We start from the raw sequence: 19,421 nt of genomic DNA, 5'->3' as shown, positions 1-19,421 counted from the left end.
GCATACATGCATACATTCATAGAAGATACGTGCGAAAAACATAACTACTCCTTAACAGTCGGGTAAAAAATAATACAATGTATTATGTAATAAAATATTTTGGAAAAGTACCCTCAAACTTTCTGAACCATGACAATCAAAACGGCAACCGTGGTGAAAGCCTGCCAAAATTTCATTTTTAACTTAAATATGTACACCAATAGCATCCATTACAAAGATAGCTAGAAGAGCTTTTAAGTTCTGTTAAAGCAAATTGAAAATTATTAAAAACGCGATTTGAGGTTTATTTATTATAACTTCATGAAGTTTAAACTGCTGGAAACTTGTAAAATTTTTTCTATTTTTCTTGCCTGATTTAGCTTAAAACTTAAAGTCCTTAAGTCCTAAAGATTTTTATATGATCCGAAGAATAAAAAACAATTCCTTGTTTAATATGGTTTTGAATAGCAAGCATTTTATTAATTCTCCTTCTATTAATTTTTAGATATCTTTTAATCGCAAAACAGGTGTAGAAAATTAAACAATATGACATAAAAATATTATAAATATAGTGGGAGCACTGTAAAACCAAATTTCTTTTTTTCTCATTGCTTTCAGCAAATTTAGGTGCGCATACGTTTTTTAGTTTTAAGTAAAAATTTTTGTAGAAAGTACTCTAAAGTGTTTAAAGTCTAGTTATTGAAATAAACACCACGATACCCATACCTATATGATAATTTTTCACTCATATATGATATGATACTAAAAGCTTGAGGCGCTTATACTATAAAGACTACATTAAATTAAATATAATTGAGCACCTCTTGTAGTTATATTTGACAATATTGTACCTACTTTAAAAATAATTTTTCAAGTTTACGGCTACAAAATTCGTATATCAAAAAGAAATACTTCTTAATTATAACGGAGACTAGAATTAACGTTTTAACGTTTGGACACATCCATGGGTTCTCATTTCGTATACTAAACGCTCTATCCTCGAATTGTAGATTTTTTTTAATTCAACTTTTTTTCTAAATACTTTATCTTATCTGAAAAATCATAAGCTCTGACCTTGATGTTCAAAATCACCTGATGCAGAGATAATTACGTTAAGAACACATTGTAAGTTAATCGCCAACAAACTGTTAATTAACGTTAATCAATAAAAAAAAGTAGTCACTTTGAAAGTTTCCAGATTTTACACCCAGTAATTTTCATGTGACACGAGCGTCGATTTTAACACACGTTGATTTAAACGCTCGTTAGAATTAATAATAAAAACTGAATAAAAAATAAATTCTGCTCAAACTACAGCGTACTTCAAAGATTTTAACGCTTTAACAAAAATTGATTGAGAAATTAATACATGCGTCCATCCTTGACACAAAAGTTACCGAAAAATTACACAGGGTACAAAAATAATTGACCAAAGTCAATTTTTATCCTCGATTTATGTTAAATTTCGTTTGACGACGCTGCCGTTTTGATGAGTTGAAGAAGGATCCGGTTTTTGTACAGAGTGTCCATTGACTACCGGTGTGTTAAAAGTCAAGGATAACAATTTTTATCTAAAAAAATGTTTATATAAAATTATTCTATATAGCTACATTTTGTTATAAGGACCATTTCAGCATTTATAAGGACCTTAAGGATTGTCAAAAAAATGGGAAGAGACATAAATATATTTAGTGGTAATAAAAATAAGCTCGCTTTTCCGTTCATTTTCAAAAAAGGCGAAACGTGTAATATTTGGAAATTTCGGATATCAGGGAGATCTTGGTGAAGACATTTTTTCAAATAGTGGTAAGACAAAAATAATAGAAAAGAAAATTTCAATTAAATTGATAATAAAAATATATCTCAAGTTGTGAAATCGTATTTTCCAAATTATATAAATTCAAGGGGGGAAATATTGTTTTAAAAAAATAACTACCTATACTTGCTACCATATGTCTGTTAGTGTTTCCTGTTTTCACTAAAGAAATTAATAGCTACTTCCTACATAAAATTTGTTATTAATTATTAAATGTTATTAAAATATTTTCATCTTTCAAATATCTGAACGGATAGCTGAAGGACACTCTATAGAATTCAACCTACAATATTCACTCATTTTTGTGTTGATATCGAGACAGGATATATGATTTTTTTTTATTTTATCTATTTCCACAAAGGAGAGGAATCCGTTACTAAATGGGGGCCTCATTATGTCTTATTTAATCATGTCATGTTGAAACGCTGATCTAATTATAAAATTTTGTACTGAACAATTTTTTTATCTCATTATTTAATTAAAATAATTCTTTATTTGAAAAAATAAAAAATTATAGAATTTTCCTTTTGAATTAAAAAAAAGTACCGATGGTAAATGTTCCGATGGTTTGGTGAACGGATTTCTAAAAATTATTTTATTCACGTTTAGAGGAAATAAAATTATTTGCTAGAATCTAATTATTTTTAGTTTTTATGCGTCTTCCTGATAAACTTTTATTGAATTTCTTAGATATGAAAATACCGGCATTTGAAATATGTTTCAATTAAGTATTTATTTTTTCCAACTTCAATTTTATAGCCATTCCTGTTAAATATTTCGTAGAATTAAATATACTGAGTAATTTGTAAGCTAGAGGCTTCACGGAAATTAATTCGTCTTTATGTAACGGTTCTATAAAGCTTTAAAATTTTAAAATGAATATAAAAATAAAAAAAACAGTAAATATTTTTGTAAAATTTGATGTCATTTCGTTTTGGAATCATCTCAAATTTCCAAGAACTTCCATCCAATTTAAAGGTATTTTATTTGAATTACTTTTATGGAAAATTAACACAGTACACAGGATGTTTCTAGGAAGTAAGTATAAAAATTTAGGAGTCTTGACTTGAGTATGTCTGCTCTCGTTACCGATTGTCAGAAATCACTAGCAAAAATATAAAAAGTTTATGTACACCGAAAAATACCTCCAAATGCATATACACCTCCGGATGAATATGTGTAGGTACCAAATTTCACAAGAATATTCACTGTGATATTTTTCTTAAAACTTATTATAACCCTTTATCTTGGAAACAAAGCATTTGTGGACATAGCATTTGATCCTTGCATGAACTTTATTTCATAAAATTGGTGGGGACGCTAACTAAATTTTTTTTTATCACTTAAGGTGAATATTTCTCACAGCACCGAAAAAGAAAAGTAAAATTATTCCTAATTAAACAAAGAGAAAGATATTTAAAAACTGACGTCATTGTTGAATATCGCCAGAGCGATCGATACAAAACTCAGTTTTGTAAGAAAGAGGCAGGCAACAATCTTTGAAAGTTTATAACTTCGTATTTTTATAATCAGTTAAAATTTAACTTTCAAATTTTGTTATTGTATCATCTCTTCTTTTACATTTTTATAGGCAATATGGCACATTCGTATCAGTCATCTACCCAATTGTTTGTACTTAGGAAACACCCTGTATAAATCAAATACATTTCTCGATAAAAAATTTCGCCCAAATTAAATAATTCGATAAGACACTTCTTTGCTATCGTGTAAGTAACTTAATTAAAACACTAAATAATTCTAGAAGACGTTTATTCCATCGAGAACACATATATATTTTCGTGTATATCAGTAACTTAATCAAAAACGGTAAACGAACAAAATACAAGATATCAAAAATTCAAATTTTTAGATCTCTCACATAATAAAAAGCTCTTAAAATTTTTTCAGAAAATTGCTTGTTTTTTTTTCACAAACTTTTCCGGTGGTTCCAAATAGACAGTTATTTGAAACCGTCGAAAGTGTATGACTTTACGATTTTCATGAATGATGCCTACATATTTCAAACCGTCGGAAAAGTACGATATGATGATTTTCGTGAATGACTGTTCGAAATGATGTCTGCTTCAAGTTTTTTTAAACGTCCTATTGATTGAAATAATTATTTCTATCAATTAAGTCGCCAAACTTAAAAATATATAATAGCTTAGTAATAAATTAACTTATAAATGTCTTTTTTAGAGCATTCAGTATTTACTATGAAGATTCGAATTTGTAAAATTTGAAGTGAGCTCTGAAAATATTTTGTATCAAATAAAAAAACAAAAAATTATTCATTTTGACAAAAAAGCTGATTGAAATCAAAATATAGGTATATATTTAAATATAGGTATATAATATTTAAAATATCGAAAATGAATGGATCAACTGTAAGATTAATTTTTGAAAATTTTAATTCCATAATAAAATGAAATTTAATTTTTATTTTAGTTATTGAAATATATTCGAAATATCAATTTAAATTTTGTTAAAAACTTGGGTAATAAAGGTTTTGATCCTACAGGAGACTGTAAAGAGACTGCACCCAAAGTAACCGATCTACTTTCAAAAGAAGCAGCTAAACTTCAAAGATTAAAAAATTTACAAGAAAGATTTCAGGTTTGTTTATTTTATTCGAAAAATTGTAACCACCATCGAGATTTGAGGCATACAGACCAGGTACAATTTTTTTAATTTCTGTCCCTGATAGAAATATTCAAAAAAACGGTAATAGTTCAGTTTAACCACTTTTCTTAAAAATCATCTTAGAACATCGAGATAAAAAAACAATTTCAACGCATTATTAACCACTATGATCGCCCAACTCTATCTACACTCTCGTAGTGTAAATTTCGTACGCGTACGTTAATAATTACAATACGTACGTTAATAATTTAATTCCAAAGTCAATTCGTAGTAATTTTCTTCTTTGGTCATTTAATTTTATGTTCTAAGATAATGCTTACACTCTCTTCAATCGCCATTTTAATATATTTGATACTGCCGTTTTGAAATTTATGATAAAAATATTACTCTAATCAATAATGTAGGAACACAAACCCAAAAAAACAAGATTTTTATTATCAATTTGATAAAAAGATAAAGCAAACATTTTAAACATATTTTAAGAAAAAACGAGTTCCGCTTGTATAACTTTTCTACAGTAAAATATTTTTCATATTTTTAATAATGCATCATAGTTTTTCAAATTAATCCGAAATGTAAATTTTACAAAATTCAAAAAACCCCCGAGAATTGGGTATTGTAACGTATCTAAGAACACTCTCCATTAAATTAACTTTTTTATTAGAGCCTTCTACAAACTGAACCAATTTCAAGGATCATCAGCTATTTTTTAGTTGTTCCGGGTCCAGAACCCTAAACTCACACTTAAAACATAGCTAAGAGCACCCCCCATTAAATTACTCTTCAAACGAAACACACAGACACACAGAAAGACACACATAGCGGTCAAACTTATAAAACCCCCTTTTTTGGTTCGGTTAATAAGAATATAATTTGGAAAACACGTCTTTAAAACAAAATTTTTTTTCTTTTTCCCAAGTATTCTGAGAAAAAATGCACATATTACATATAATACTATATGTAATCCGTACATTTTTTGTGACACTGAGTACCTCTTCAAAAATATTATAAAAATTTAAAATTCCTTCCAGATCTCATTGAATGGCAGATACAAATTGTAGCTTATTATCTTTGGCTGGAAGGCCTTTGTATACATGAGTAATCTCCAAAAAAGAGTTTTTTAACTGAAATAACTAATATTTAAAATTGATTTATAGGTAAATGATGGTAATCCTGTGTTTATAAAAAAAGGATCAGCAGATAAACTGTTGTTCCAATTAACTAATGTGTTAGCTGCAATTGGAACTGTAATGAGTTTTTATACGATTTATTGTATGGCTTATGACGTTCCACAGAATGAGTATCAATACACTTTAGATACTCCAGAGGAACCACCCCCGCCCGTCGAAGAAAGTACGCCACCAAAATATTAGTTCTTTATATAATTTTTGTAATTTTTTATTTACCAATTTCATAAAATAAATTCTTCGACAGTCTTCTATGATGTTTAATATAAAGGGCCAACTAATAATCAATTAGTTAGGTATTGTTACACCCAGACGAAAATAAGGTGTGTCGTGTTTATACCAGGAGACGCCAACCAGTAGGTTAATACCTAGTCCTGTCATTTTAGCATTTCAAATGCAATTTTTTTGTACCCCGTCCTATCGAGCCAATTTTTTTTTTTTTAATATTCTGGAAAGTGCGCACAGATCAAAATCTACACATGGTGCCTCTAGAAAGTTTGGCCATTACTATTTGCCAAATAAGCCAATTATTGGAATCCATTTCTGAGGAATTTTCAGCTCAGAGTTGTATTCCTTCAAGTCCATGGAGTCATAAAAGCAACTCTAAGCAAGCAATGAAAACATATCGGAGTTTTTAACAGTGATGCAAAAACAAGGGATGCGACTGTACTGAGGAGGCTGTGAAACTGTACCTTCACTTTTATAAATGGTACCTGTGCCCGCACAACTTGAGTTTTAGAAAGATAGAGGAGCGTTCCAATAGAGTATTATCTGAATGTTTCGAGGAACTGAACCGTCTGGCACTAAATAATAGTGTGGCTGATCTAGATTTAGGTCAATATTCACGCATAAAATATGTGGATTTGATACTTCAATCCTTTTCTGAGAGAAGAATTTCTGGGAACACTTAACTATAACGGCACTTGTCAACAGGAGAATCTCCCATCTCTGTGCAATATTATCAAATTATAATTATCAAACATAAGAAAATTATAAAGAAAATTCATTACTTTATGGGCATAAAAATCATACATTTTGATCGGTTTACAATAATGTAATACATATTGCCTATAGTGTTCAAGATATGATAATTTAACTTAAATTGCTCTATAACTTTATAAATTGGTCTCCTTATATATTTAAACGAGCAATTCTTGTATATATATATATTTTACGATTTTCATGAAATTTAATATGCAGAGGGTTTTTGTGTCTTCAAAAAATACCGAGCAAAGCCCGATTATCCAGTTACTTATCTTTTAAATGAGTATGACAACTTTTTATTCAGGTTTCGAAAAATTAAATCGATCAAAACTTTTTAGTTATTTTATAAGAAATAACTTCTGCATTTAAGTTTTGCACCATCAGCAGTTCCCTTTTAACTAAATAACTTTCACAGAGATTATTTTTTAAATAGGGAATATTGTAACAAAGTGTGGAAAATATTGAGTTTTCCTATGAATAACCCTTTATAAACGTAAAATTTTTAAGTATATAGGAAAATTTTAGGGCATAAACTAAAAGTAAAATACTGACATTGATTTTAGTTCGCAAAAAGTATTCAGTGTAAATAAAATGTTGATAATAAAAACGATTTTATTTAATAAAAACACACAATTACAAATTTAAGGGAGATTGATAAAAACGATTTTTTTATTTTTGAATCTCATCTTATAAACGAAATGTTCTTAGATCAAAAATCATCTTTATCAAAGCCAAAAAAATAACTACTTTATTTATATTCTCATTAAATTTTAACAGTCTCGTTCGTCTTGTGTTTTTCAGACTTAATTTCATTCGTTTGTAAATCGTCTAAAAGTTTTTCACGATTGATATTTTTTAACTCTTTCAAGATCAATTTTCTACCCATGGCTTCAAGAAACTCTCGTAATTTTAATTGATCATTAGCATCTAGTCGATTTAACTCATCCTCCGTAACTTCTAAATCTGAAACTTCTAAATTGTCTTTATTCGTTGAATTTGAATGACTTGATTGAGCTACTTCATCTGCTTCGATTATAGGAATATCATTGGTTTGTTTAATTTTCTTCTTTAATTCTAAATATTTTTTTAATTTCCGCTGATCTAATGGTAAGAGATTATTTAACTGTTGTTCGAGATCATTTTCATGGACAATTTCTTCCACTGTAGTTTTATTGGTAAAACCTGTAATATTTTCCTTTGTTGATACACTAGAAGTTTTTGGAAGTTTTCTATCTTTATTCTTTTTTATTTTTAATTCTAAATATTTCTTAATTTTTTGTTTATCTATTTTAGGTTTTTTATCAGTTTTTGTTGAAACTTGGTCTGTTTTTTCAGTTAATACTTCTTCTATATATTCTTCAATAGTCTCAATTTCCTCAGCATTTTCTTCAGTTTCAATTATCTCTTCAGACGTGTCATCTTGGATTGAAACTTCTTCGCTATCAAAATTATCCACTATTTCTATCTTTGAAGCATTGAGTTCTTGGGAAATATTTAGTTCAGAATTTTCTGAAATTTTAGTCTGATTTATTTCTGGAAAATCATTTGAAGGCGTATTTATTTTTGTTTCAGTGCGTTTTTTTTTCTCTCGTTTTATTTTACTTTCTTTTACTTTGTTTTCCTTCGTTAAGCTTCGTTCAATTGACTCTACCTCAAAATTAATTTGTGATTTAGCTTCAGGTCGCTTAGTTTTATCCAATTTTTTCGGTTTCTTTACAGGAATGTTGGATGGCACTTCATATCGAACTTCTTCTATTGGATTTTCTTCATTCTGTTCCTGCCTTTTCATTTCACGTATTAAAATTTCTTCAATCGAATCCGGCGGTCCTTCTTCTTTATCAACTTCAGATTTGTTTTGGTCTACTTCTTCAATTTTAATTAATTCGGATTCTTTCGATTCTTGGGAACTTGGTGACTCAATAATTATTCTGTCCGATTTATCCTCAAAATCCTTTGAATTTATTTCAACAGACTCATCAATTTCCAAATTAAATTTATCGTTCAGATTTATCGTGGCGTTTTCTTTACGTTTTAAAATGAAAATCATTGGCTTTGTTTTAATTTTTATTGGTGATAGAAAATTGTAGTTCAATGAAATATGTGAGAATCCATCGATGGATTCGATAATTTCGTGTGTTTGTAAATATGGTTTTAAATTTGGAGAGTATTTACTTCTAGCCTCTGTTAGTAAGTAGGTAAATTGTAAAATATCAGGAGTTGCTGGCTCGAGGGTTTCACTTTTATTATACCTATAAACGAAAGTTTTGAATTTGTAATTCGGGCGAAAAAGAAAAGCATTTTTTATACGTACACCCAATCTGATCGAATTTGTGTAAATCTTGATACCCCCGTTTGAGCTGTCAGCACGTCTATGTGCACGCTAATATTCTGATCATTTGCTGCAATTCGATGTAACCTAGACATAGCTGCACCTCCCGGATAATTTGTACTAGATACACACATTAAAAATAATGTAAAACATATATTAGCAACAATATGACCTAATACTCCTACTGCTAAAAATGTATTTAATGTACTTTTTCCACGATTTTCCCACCTAGAAACAAAATACAGTTATTCCGCTTCATTTGAGATAAATTGATAGAAACTCAGCAAAAAAAAAATCCCAATGTTGCAACAGAAAGTATTTACTTACAATCGATGACAAGCAGATGCAGCCCCAATATTAAGTAATGGAAAAATATAAATTATAAACCGAAGTTCTTTGTGTGGTAAAAATGAAAATAAAAATATATAAACCACACCAGGCCATACCAATCGCCGTACTCTTAAATCGAGGAAAAAACCTATTGGAACTAGGAAGACAGATGTAGCCAATCCTCGAGGTATAGCTGAATAGAAATACCATAAAAATGGTTGAGTCTACAAATTTTATTCAGGAAAACTTTCAAAAATTTTACAATTTAATTAAAAATAATTAAACAAAAAGGATACACCCCATTCCGAACTTTTATTCAATATGGTATTAAACCAAAATACTTCACCTTCTGGCCATAGTAAACGTTGCCAAAAAAATGAATCAATGATAACAGTTATTGATAAAAATAAAATACCAGCTGGAATCGTTAACTCAAGCAGTCTGTAAATAAATTTTCAATTAGTAACGAAAAAAAATATTTAGTATATGGTAATGCTAATATTATGATTCCATTATTCCGTTAAGATTGTGCTCTCTATTTTTTTTACGCATGTCACGCGACGGATAGATTCTTTTCATCCAAAAATTTAATTCACATTTTAGAAAAATGCGTTTTTTTTTTACTGAATAATCAGATTAAATTAGGTAGTTTAGGTTTTTTTATGAGTGGAGTGAAACCTTATAACTTACACAGATATATCAGGAAGATTTAGACTTCGCATACCTCTGAATTCACGTAAGTCGAGATATTACCAGATTTTATAAAAATACTTACCGTTTAATGGACATTGATTTAAAATATATGTCATGTAAAAGTAAAAAACCTAAAAACATTGCTAATTCTGCACGGAAAATAATAATTGCTGCGCCTGAGAAAAATATAAACCGTGCCTGTTGACGATTCATCCAACTACTTGCAGCCAATAGAACTAGAAAAATTTAGAATTTAAAATATAAAGTAAAAATTGTAATTTAGAAAATAATGGTAGTTTTGATAATTTAAGCAAATTGAAGCCTTAAGCAAAGAATACAGTGCCTTCAGTGATTTTAACATCGAAATTCACACATTTGTTTTTATTTCGACACTAGATATCAGAAGTGCCCTGTTGGAAAAAATATTAGAAGAAAGAATAAGTCTTGATAAGTCTTAAAAACTCTTTAAAAGTTTTAGAAACTCTGAAAAAGTCTTAGGAACTCTAAATAACTCTAAATTTTTAAACCTTTTTGGACTGTATAATTCAGACTGAATATGTCTGGATAACTCTGAATTAGACAGTCCAAAAACGTTTAGAAGTTAAGAGTTATTCAGAGTTCCTCAGACTTTTTCAGAGTTTCTAAGACTTTTTAAAGAATAACTCTGAATTTTTTAATGTTTTTAACGGACTGTCTAATTCAGAATTATCCAGACATATTCAGTCTGAATTAGACAGCCCAAAAACGTTTAGAAATTGAGAGTTATTCAGAGTTCGTAAGACTTTTTACGAGTTTTTAAGACTTATTCTTTCTTTAAATATTTTTTTCCAACAGGTTGGCTATTAATGTATTTAATATCAAAAACAAATAAAATTTATATGAAAAACAAAAATTTTAATTCAAAATGAAATAGATATATGTATACATTTTGGGAATATGCCAATTTCCAATTTGAAAGTTTATTTACTTTGCAAAAAATCCAATAGCTTTGAACTGATGTATATCTACGAAAAGTGGATGTAGTAATAATTATAATATGAAAAATAAAACATATGAATTCGGAAATACAAGCTTAGGCAATTTGCTTAGATTTTCAATTTAATTACAAAATACAAGCATATTTACCTAATGGTAATACCATTATATTTGGCAGTGGTCGACTTAAGTAGTACATAAAATGGTACTGAGTCACAGTAATTGTAAGGAACCAATTTACCCATTTCTGTCCAAAAATATTTTTTAATGTACGTAGGAATATATATAATGATGCAAGAACACAACAGGCCAATGTTAAACGTACTGAAACACATTAATTATTAGTTACAAATGAAAGTGTTAAACATTTATTCAAAATCTCTGTTTACAAAAATTACAGAGAAAGTAATATAAAAGCCTCGCTGAAAACGAAAAAATAATAGGGGCAGCCGCATAGTTTTCGAAATAACTCGCCTTGTTCAAATTAAAAAACTTAGCAGCAATCTTTGTACATAATTTATCATTACTATCCAAAACTCATTTGTTTATTGCCGTTTAACTCGTAGTATTCATCGAATATTGTCTTTTAAAGTTAAAATCTTAGCGCTACTATGACTTAAAAAACAAATATTTATAGAGAAAACGGCTTATTTTGACTTATTAACAAAATAGCGCTATTAGCAAAATATTCGAGCTTATTCTAATACGAGCACTCAGTTAATTTACTAAGCCATCTCGAGATATTTAGCACCATAAATATCGATAATCTATTATTTCATAAATTAACGACACATGTTATACAACATGTCTAGAGATCGTTGAGCGTTGGTTACGGCCAGGCGAAGTCATTATGTATTTTCAAAAAGATAAAAATGTATACATTCATAAAAATGTATACATTCAGTTTTATCCTGCCATATATATTGTCCAATCTGCCCGGAAGCAGGGGCGGATTTATGCGTAGGCAAAGTAGGCCTGTGCCTATGGCGGCAAAAAAAATGGGGCGACAAAAAATTCGTTTCAATTATTAAAATTGTTTTTTTTAAGTCTGAAGTCTCACTTTGTAACTCTTGATCCAAAAGTGAAACCAACCAATCCTGTTTCACTAGGCAAATGGTTGCGCGAACAGACCTTGCACCAGGTGTATCCGACGATCGATATCGCTGTTAGAATGTATACTTGCATTGCAGTAGCAAATTGTGCTGCGGAACGTTCATTTTCATGCTTGAAACGTATCAAAACTTATTTGCGTTCCACGATGAAAGAGAACCGACTAAATTCTTTGGCTATAATGTGTATTGAACTTGAAACTTTGCTACAAGTTGATCTGAACAAAATCATCGATACATTTGCTGTTGAAAAAGTCTGGCGTAAAAATGTACATTGAAATAATTGAAAAATGAATTGTTTTTTGTTTTGTAAAGCATATTAAATATTTTTCAATTTCCAAATAAATAAAACAGATCTTTGTTTATAAAAAAAAGGCGGCACTTTGATGCCTGCCTATGGGCGGCAAATTCGTAAATCCGCCCCTGCTCGGAAGTAATAAATATTTGTATCTAATCAAATTACCAATACTAGTTTCGAGTTCTTTAAATGGGTCATTTAAACTAATTTTAACTAATTTTGTTCTACAAATTGTTAATAATTAGGGAAAACAAAAAATATTGCATTTTCATTTGTTTTTATTGAGCACAGAAAACAACCAAAAGATAAACATGCCATAACTAATTAGATCTGCCGACAGATGTCTGTACTACTCATAATAGATCATTAATTTGCCACACATTCACATATTTCACATTTTAAAAGTACATATTCAACAATAAAAGACTACTTACCGATATATTGAGACCAAAATTTGCTTAAATCTAATAATTCAATACCCCAAACAATTGGTCCACATAAAAATGATATAAATAATGGACCGATAAACGATCTAGGAACAACACCCGGGAATTCATGGTGATCATACTAGACAAAAGAATATTATATTTTAATTTTGCAAATAAAGAAAATTATGAAAAAGTGTGCCTTTACCTGTGTAAAATTTTCCCTTAAATATAACAAATCATGTATTGCTTGTAGGTTAAAACTTTCTTCCACTTTGGTGAATGGACAATAAATAACATGAATTAATGCAATTATAAAAGTTATTTGAAACATTTTTTACAATTCAGTGTGGATTTTTTATTCATTGTATATATGGTACAATGTGAATATTTACTATTATTATTTATTTTTCAATTCAGCCCTAAAACTATAAATAGATAACTCATTTTAAAATTAAAAAAAAAAAAACACCACACACATAACCTTACAAAAACAGTACAGTCAATACAGTTTTCGTTTTGAAAATTAATGTGACAGTTCCAATTTTCCGAATTATTACGTGGGTCATATTTTGTTAGAAAATTTATGAGTTATGGGTGATATAAAAAATGTCATTGGGTATTTTTGTAAATATATAAATTGTATCTTTGATTGGAATACTGAGGATTTGTTAAAGCCGGAATATTTACGATTGGCAAAACATAACAAAACGGATTATGATATAGTACGTACAGTTTAAAATTTGTCTAGTTTCAAAACCCGAAATAAGCAAAAATATTATGCAACAAATATAAGCGAATGAATCAATTTTTTCGAAACTAAATGGCCATAAATTTTACAATATCTACTATTTCCTAATAATAATAATTTTAGTTCAAGGAAACTGCATGGAAACACGCTGTATACACTATAATTAAAACGTTATTTAAACCCACAGTTATCCAGTCAAATTAGTCGATAAAATAAAAGTAAAGTTACAAAAATTCCCATAGAGCTAAAAATTGGTATAAATGTTCAGAATACTATTATAAATGAATTGTGAAAAGTCCCCATCAATCCCCCTTGTGCAAAAAATGTTATTCTGCGGGAAGTTTGTAAAAATAGATTTTTCGCGTTTTTCAGCAAAACGATGAGTTTCACAGCAAAAAAAGTTCAGACAAAAATTATAGATAGCCCGATTCTCTACCAAAAGTGTCTCTAAACCTTTTTTTATAAGTATTGCCATTTTCGTGATAAAGGGGTTCAAAGAATTGAACAAATTATTTTTTTCGCAATACATTTTTGAACCGTTATACGAGTAAAAATATGAGGCATATTTTTGATAAACCAGCTTCATCTTCTTGGCGTCAATGCTACTCTTTTGAGTATAATTTTTTCAACACTGCACATGAATTGTTAAAGATGTCTGGTCTTTCAGGTACTCCGAAAATTCACCACCTCTTTCAATACTTACGACTAATAGTATTTTGTGAAGTATGGACCTTTGAAACGAGGCAGGTATACGAGCATCACCACGCTGACAATTGAATGGAAGACAGATGTTACTCAGGCCATTCTACTAAATAAAAATAGGCACGGAGTTCTTGACGTTTATTTATATTCTAAAAATTTTAAAATTTGTATGTATAAGATATTGGCACCATTTTTACTCGTATAACGGTTCAAAAGTGTATATAAACGTGCATATTAAGAATAAAATAATTTTTTCAATTCTTTGAACCGCTATATAACGAAAATGACAGCACTTATAAAAAAAGGTGCACACACACATTTTGTAGCAAATTGAATGATCTACAATTTTTGCTGTTAGACTCACCGTTTTGCTGAAAAATGCGAAAAACCTATTTTTGCAAACTTCCCCCCTCAATAAAATTTTTTGCACAAGGGGGATTGATGGGGACTTTTCACAATTCATTTATAATAGTATTCTGAACATTCCTATCAATTTTTAGCTCTATGGGAATTTTTGTAACCTTCAAAGTGTAATTTGGCTGGATAACAGCTCTCAAGTTTATTTTTTAATTTATTTAATAGTTTAGTTATGCCAATACTTTTTATAATGGTTGAAAGGCTCTAGAATTTATACGTACTAGAAATAGAGCGTAGCATTACTAAAGGTATAACATCGAAAAAATAAATTATATATTAGAGCTGTACTGTTTACGTCAAAATTATAATTTAAATATTTTAAAAGTTTAAATAATAAACCAATACGTAATATAATTCTATAAAATAACTAAAAGCGATAGCAGCTATCCTAAAATTCTACATCTTCTTGAACTAAAAAGTAACTTCGTTAACAATGATAGTGAACTCAAAAAAAAGTTTTATAGTATGAGTAAAAAAAATATTGAGTAGTTAAAGGCTTTAAAAATGTAATATACAGTTTAGGTGCTCATTATTCCTCGTTTAACACTTTTATCGAGCGAAAAATCAAATATCATGGTACCACCAATCAAATTATCATTAGTATCAATATTCCCCTACACTTTTATACCAAATGAAATAAGGAATTTGAAGCATAATAAAATTTTCTAATCGTCAAATAAGCGTCTAATTAAGTTTATTTTTATGCTTTTTGGATTCTAATAATTTGTGCTATCGGCAGAAAAATAAACAAAAAGTTTCTGATGCATTGATAAAAAATCATTCCTTGGATGCAATTTATTCTATATTTCATACTGCTCATATCGGATTTTTTGTTTTTTGGGTCAAAATAACTCTAGAAGGTGATTTTTATCCAAATCAGAATAAAAGAAAAAAACATTTTTTCCTGATTCTTTACAATTTGCGTAATGAGTCCCTTTAAAAAAATTTAGAAAATTACAAAAAACATTTTGTTTCGGAATTTCACAAAACTTGTTATTTAGGGTAATTTTGGTCCAAAAAATTCAAAAATCATTCATGTAACGATCGAGTGAGTTGGTTTTGATATATCTCCCAAAGATCCATTGCGAAACGCTTTTATTTCAGGGTAATTTTGAAAATATCTAAAAAAAATACTCATTTAAACTTTAAACGAGCTATGTTTTATGTGTTTTGAGTCCTGATTAACCTAAATAATCGATAGACACAAATATCTGATTGATTTTGCAATGGAATGACAAATTTCTAAGATATCGACTGAAGAAATCGCTCCGGAATATCACTCCTTGTTTACAATTAAGTCGATATCTCAGAAACTGCTCACCTAATTTTCAAAAAAAGAAAACTTAATTTGTTGTATTTTTGAGTCAGAATTATTCTAGTAATGATTTTTAGTTTTTGACCTAAAACGCAAGCATATTCGTTCCCAAAATTTTTTTGAAAAATTTTACTGTACCTACATATAATGGCTAGGTCCGGGGCTATCAGGTATTAATTTCTTAAAATAGTTAACTTTCTTTTCGGAAGGGATAACTGCTCCGATGTTGTCACTCTGAATCCGCACTTGTGTCTTATGCAAATTTGAATATTCTAGCACTTTTTGCTAAGAATAAATCTGGTGCTATACATACATTTACCTATACATACAAAAGCTAAAAACGTTATTTTTGGAATCAAGAGGAATAATCATCAACCTTTTTGGGAAAAAACATTAAACTACCCTCACAGAGACAAACGTATCTATTTTGTTTGTAAATATTTTGGGTAATCTGGAGGATATACGAAACTATATCAAAAATTTACAATTATATACTAGTAACTGAGTGCCAATTTATTTCTATTTTTAATTATTTGTATAATATAAATACCATATTTCTGGTTAAATTATTTATTTTTTTTAGGTGTATAAATTATGGCAGATTTTATCCCATTTAGAACATCCGAAACTAAATCATGTAAACACATTAACACTAGTTGAAAGTGTAAAATTAAATTTTGCTGTAAATAATTATAAATGTGTGGAATTTTATGCGTTGCCCCAAGATTACAGTTCAAGTAGCCGTGAATTATTAATTGCATTAGCATGGTTGATTTCAAATACAAATGTTTTATCAAAATTGGTTGAACAGAAATTATCAAACTGCACAATTAATTACGAGTTTCCCGAAAAACAATTTCCAAAGGAAATTGAATCAAAAATGAATTTATCAAATGAAAAGGACGCACTACGATACATTTCATTATTAATGGGAAAAATTAATAATAATTTACGTGTGATAAATGATTGTGATAGAAAAACTATACATAACATGAAAAAGGTGAATTTTTTCTACTATATTTAAAATTACTTTCAAATTAGACCGACTTAAGTTTAGTATTTGAATTAAATCGATATTCGATAACAAACCGTTGAAATGAATAAAAAAATTTTAAAAATTCCGAATAATCAAAAAGACTTATGAAATTGATGTATATCAATATTTTTGATTACCATATTTATTTATTTTTTAGTTTCTTAGTTTGAAACAATTTTTCATAAATCAAAGAAAGTTCTAATTTGATTTTAAAGGATAATTTGGTATTCAAGTTCTGTTTATTTGTTTTTTTATAACGAACAACTTTCTGATTTAAAAAGTGATCTCATATCAGTGAGTTTGGGGCTCAAACTCTCTTTCGAGCCCAACAACTTATATTTATAACATTTTTCTGTATCTAACCTCTGCCCAACATGTTATCATTAAGGAGTGATTAAGGGCTTATGGAACATACTAATTTATATTCTAAGACAAAAGTTCAAGGATTCTTTTTTATTTAGATTCATGGTGCTACAAAGTATGATATTGATATTCCACATTTATCAATACATGACGTAACACTGAATGACCTGCCCAACAGACAAAAACAATTTTTAAATGATAATCAAGATGCCATAAATTTACTTGAAATTAGAAACAAATGGGAGGAATGCCAGGGATCATTTTGGAAATGGATGGTAAGTTTCATTGCTATCACGTTACATACTTTCATTTGAACAAATAGAAAGAAATCACTCCTCACTCCTGTTTTATCTGAGTGACTCAAATTATATGTAATTTGTTAGTGTCTTTATTCTATATCGTTTAGCGAAGTGTACAGTCTCATCCTCATAGGCATTGAGATAGCAAAAGCCATTAACAATATCACAAAAATTTGAAATTTAATAATATGTAGTTAGACAGCAATGTTTTGATATAAAATCGAAAACATAAAAAATAGCCAACTTATATTCACGAATAACATTCCCGTTAATCTAGTAATCTAGTTCCCTTTAAAAAATATTTATTGAGCCAAAACTGATACATTCTTCAATTCTCTATGAAGCAGAAGTGAGAAATTACTAGAACTCACGGTCTATTTCGCCTTATACCTCAGACAATGGCCAACTGAAATTACCAGTTGAAATTAACACTATTCAGCATGCTCAGCTATGAAGTTATGTGTTAAAAAATTAACAAAATTTTATCCTTTTTCAGAACACAGTACTTGATGAAAAGGTAAACGATAAAACATCACATTCAATCCAAATACATCACAGAGAAGAATTACAAAATTTTATAAAACTCTTGAAATTAGAAGTACACAAACCACCACCGTTACTGGTAAAAAAAGAAAATGATCTAATTAAAACACATTTATCAAATTTCCATTCGTTAAATATTCAACGACATGTGTGTGTGCCAAAAAAATCCACTAAAGAAACAATAACACCTCGATCAACAGAACAAATAGATATTCTTAGTTATTTAATGTCACAAAAAAGGAATTTGGATAAAAATGTTGAGGAAAACTACCAATCGTTAAATCGTATATCATTACAATTAACAGATCGATTAAAAAGCGTTTTATTTGAAAATAATATGAAAGTTATTTAGCAACTTTCTACTGTGCTGTTATATTGGATGTCTTCATTAAATCTGTATCGTGTGTCGTGAAATAAGAAATTCTGTACATGGCACTTCATTAATCGCTATTTGTGATAACTAAGGCATCTGTGATTTTTATTTCTTAACAATTATCAGTTCCTATTATACGAACTATGCCATATATACATATTTTGATAAGTTTTTTAATAAATCTTTCTTTTTATATATTTTAGTTATTTTTAAACTTTTTAGTTCATATTAATTTGTTTTGGAATAGTTTTTCTTTTCAAGTCGCTTTTCTTTTTGTTACAATTTTTTTTTTTTTGTGATTTTGAGTGAATCTGTGGTACACTAACTAATTTTTCACTAAAAAAAGAATCATCGAAATCGGTTGGCGTAAATGTTTTCTTAAAAATAATATTTTTGTTGATTTTGACCCGGAGCAAAAAAATTATGATGCAGGTAATGGTCACTAAAAATTTTTTTGATGTTTACGAAAACACGCATACACATGAAAAAAGTTTTGATTAAAGACAATCCAATTTGTTATCAACAAAAACAAATTGAATGATTAACATCGCGATATTGCATGCACTATTGCAGCTTCGTAGGCCAGATAACCTATATCCATGCGTTGTGTTAAATTCGACCAAAAAGTAAATGTTCTCTTATTCATTAAATACGTAAGGATGATTTTGGCGATTTTTGACCCATCCATTATAAGGGTACATAAGATTTCTCGAACCGCAAAACTTTATAAAATAAGATGTGAATCGAAGTGTACATTATAGAATGCTGAAAACCAATTGGCTTCCGAAATGTAACCATATTTCTAATATTAAATTTCGATCTACAAAATATTACGTTAACCCCACCCTCCAGGA

General features: G+C 28.8%; 2 protein-coding genes across 2 annotated transcripts; one reads left to right on the top strand and one right to left on the bottom strand.

The window, feature by feature from the left end:
• Positions 1 to 7,203: 7,203 nt before the first annotated feature.
• Positions 7,204 to 13,140, bottom strand: LOC123293393 (dol-P-Man:Man(7)GlcNAc(2)-PP-Dol alpha-1,6-mannosyltransferase). The gene is made up of 8 exons (XM_044874204.1): positions 12,977 to 13,140; positions 12,778 to 12,910; positions 11,087 to 11,260; positions 10,044 to 10,197; positions 9,565 to 9,709; positions 9,266 to 9,492; positions 8,921 to 9,166; positions 7,204 to 8,858 (listed from the first exon to the last, which is right to left on the bottom strand). The coding sequence occupies exons 1-8, from the start codon at positions 13,100 to 13,102 to the stop codon at positions 7,373 to 7,375; spliced, it is 2,691 nt and encodes an 896-aa protein (XP_044730139.1). The 5' UTR covers positions 13,103 to 13,140; the 3' UTR covers positions 7,204 to 7,372.
• A 174-nt stretch (positions 13,141 to 13,314) lies between these two features.
• Positions 13,315 to 18,764, top strand: LOC123293464 (tubulin epsilon and delta complex protein 1-like). The gene is made up of 4 exons (XM_044874290.1): positions 13,315 to 13,493; positions 16,537 to 16,953; positions 17,451 to 17,627; positions 18,148 to 18,764. The coding sequence occupies exons 1-4, from the start codon at positions 13,362 to 13,364 to the stop codon at positions 18,544 to 18,546; spliced, it is 1,125 nt and encodes a 374-aa protein (XP_044730225.1). The 5' UTR covers positions 13,315 to 13,361; the 3' UTR covers positions 18,547 to 18,764.
• The last annotated feature ends 657 nt before the right edge of the window (positions 18,765 to 19,421 follow it).

This window comes from Chrysoperla carnea, chromosome 2 (genome assembly GCF_905475395.1).
Source record: "Chrysoperla carnea chromosome 2, inChrCarn1.1, whole genome shotgun sequence".
Taxonomy (NCBI): Eukaryota; Metazoa; Arthropoda; class Insecta; order Neuroptera; family Chrysopidae; genus Chrysoperla; species Chrysoperla carnea.
This window is presented reverse-complemented; position numbering and strand designations above follow the sequence as displayed.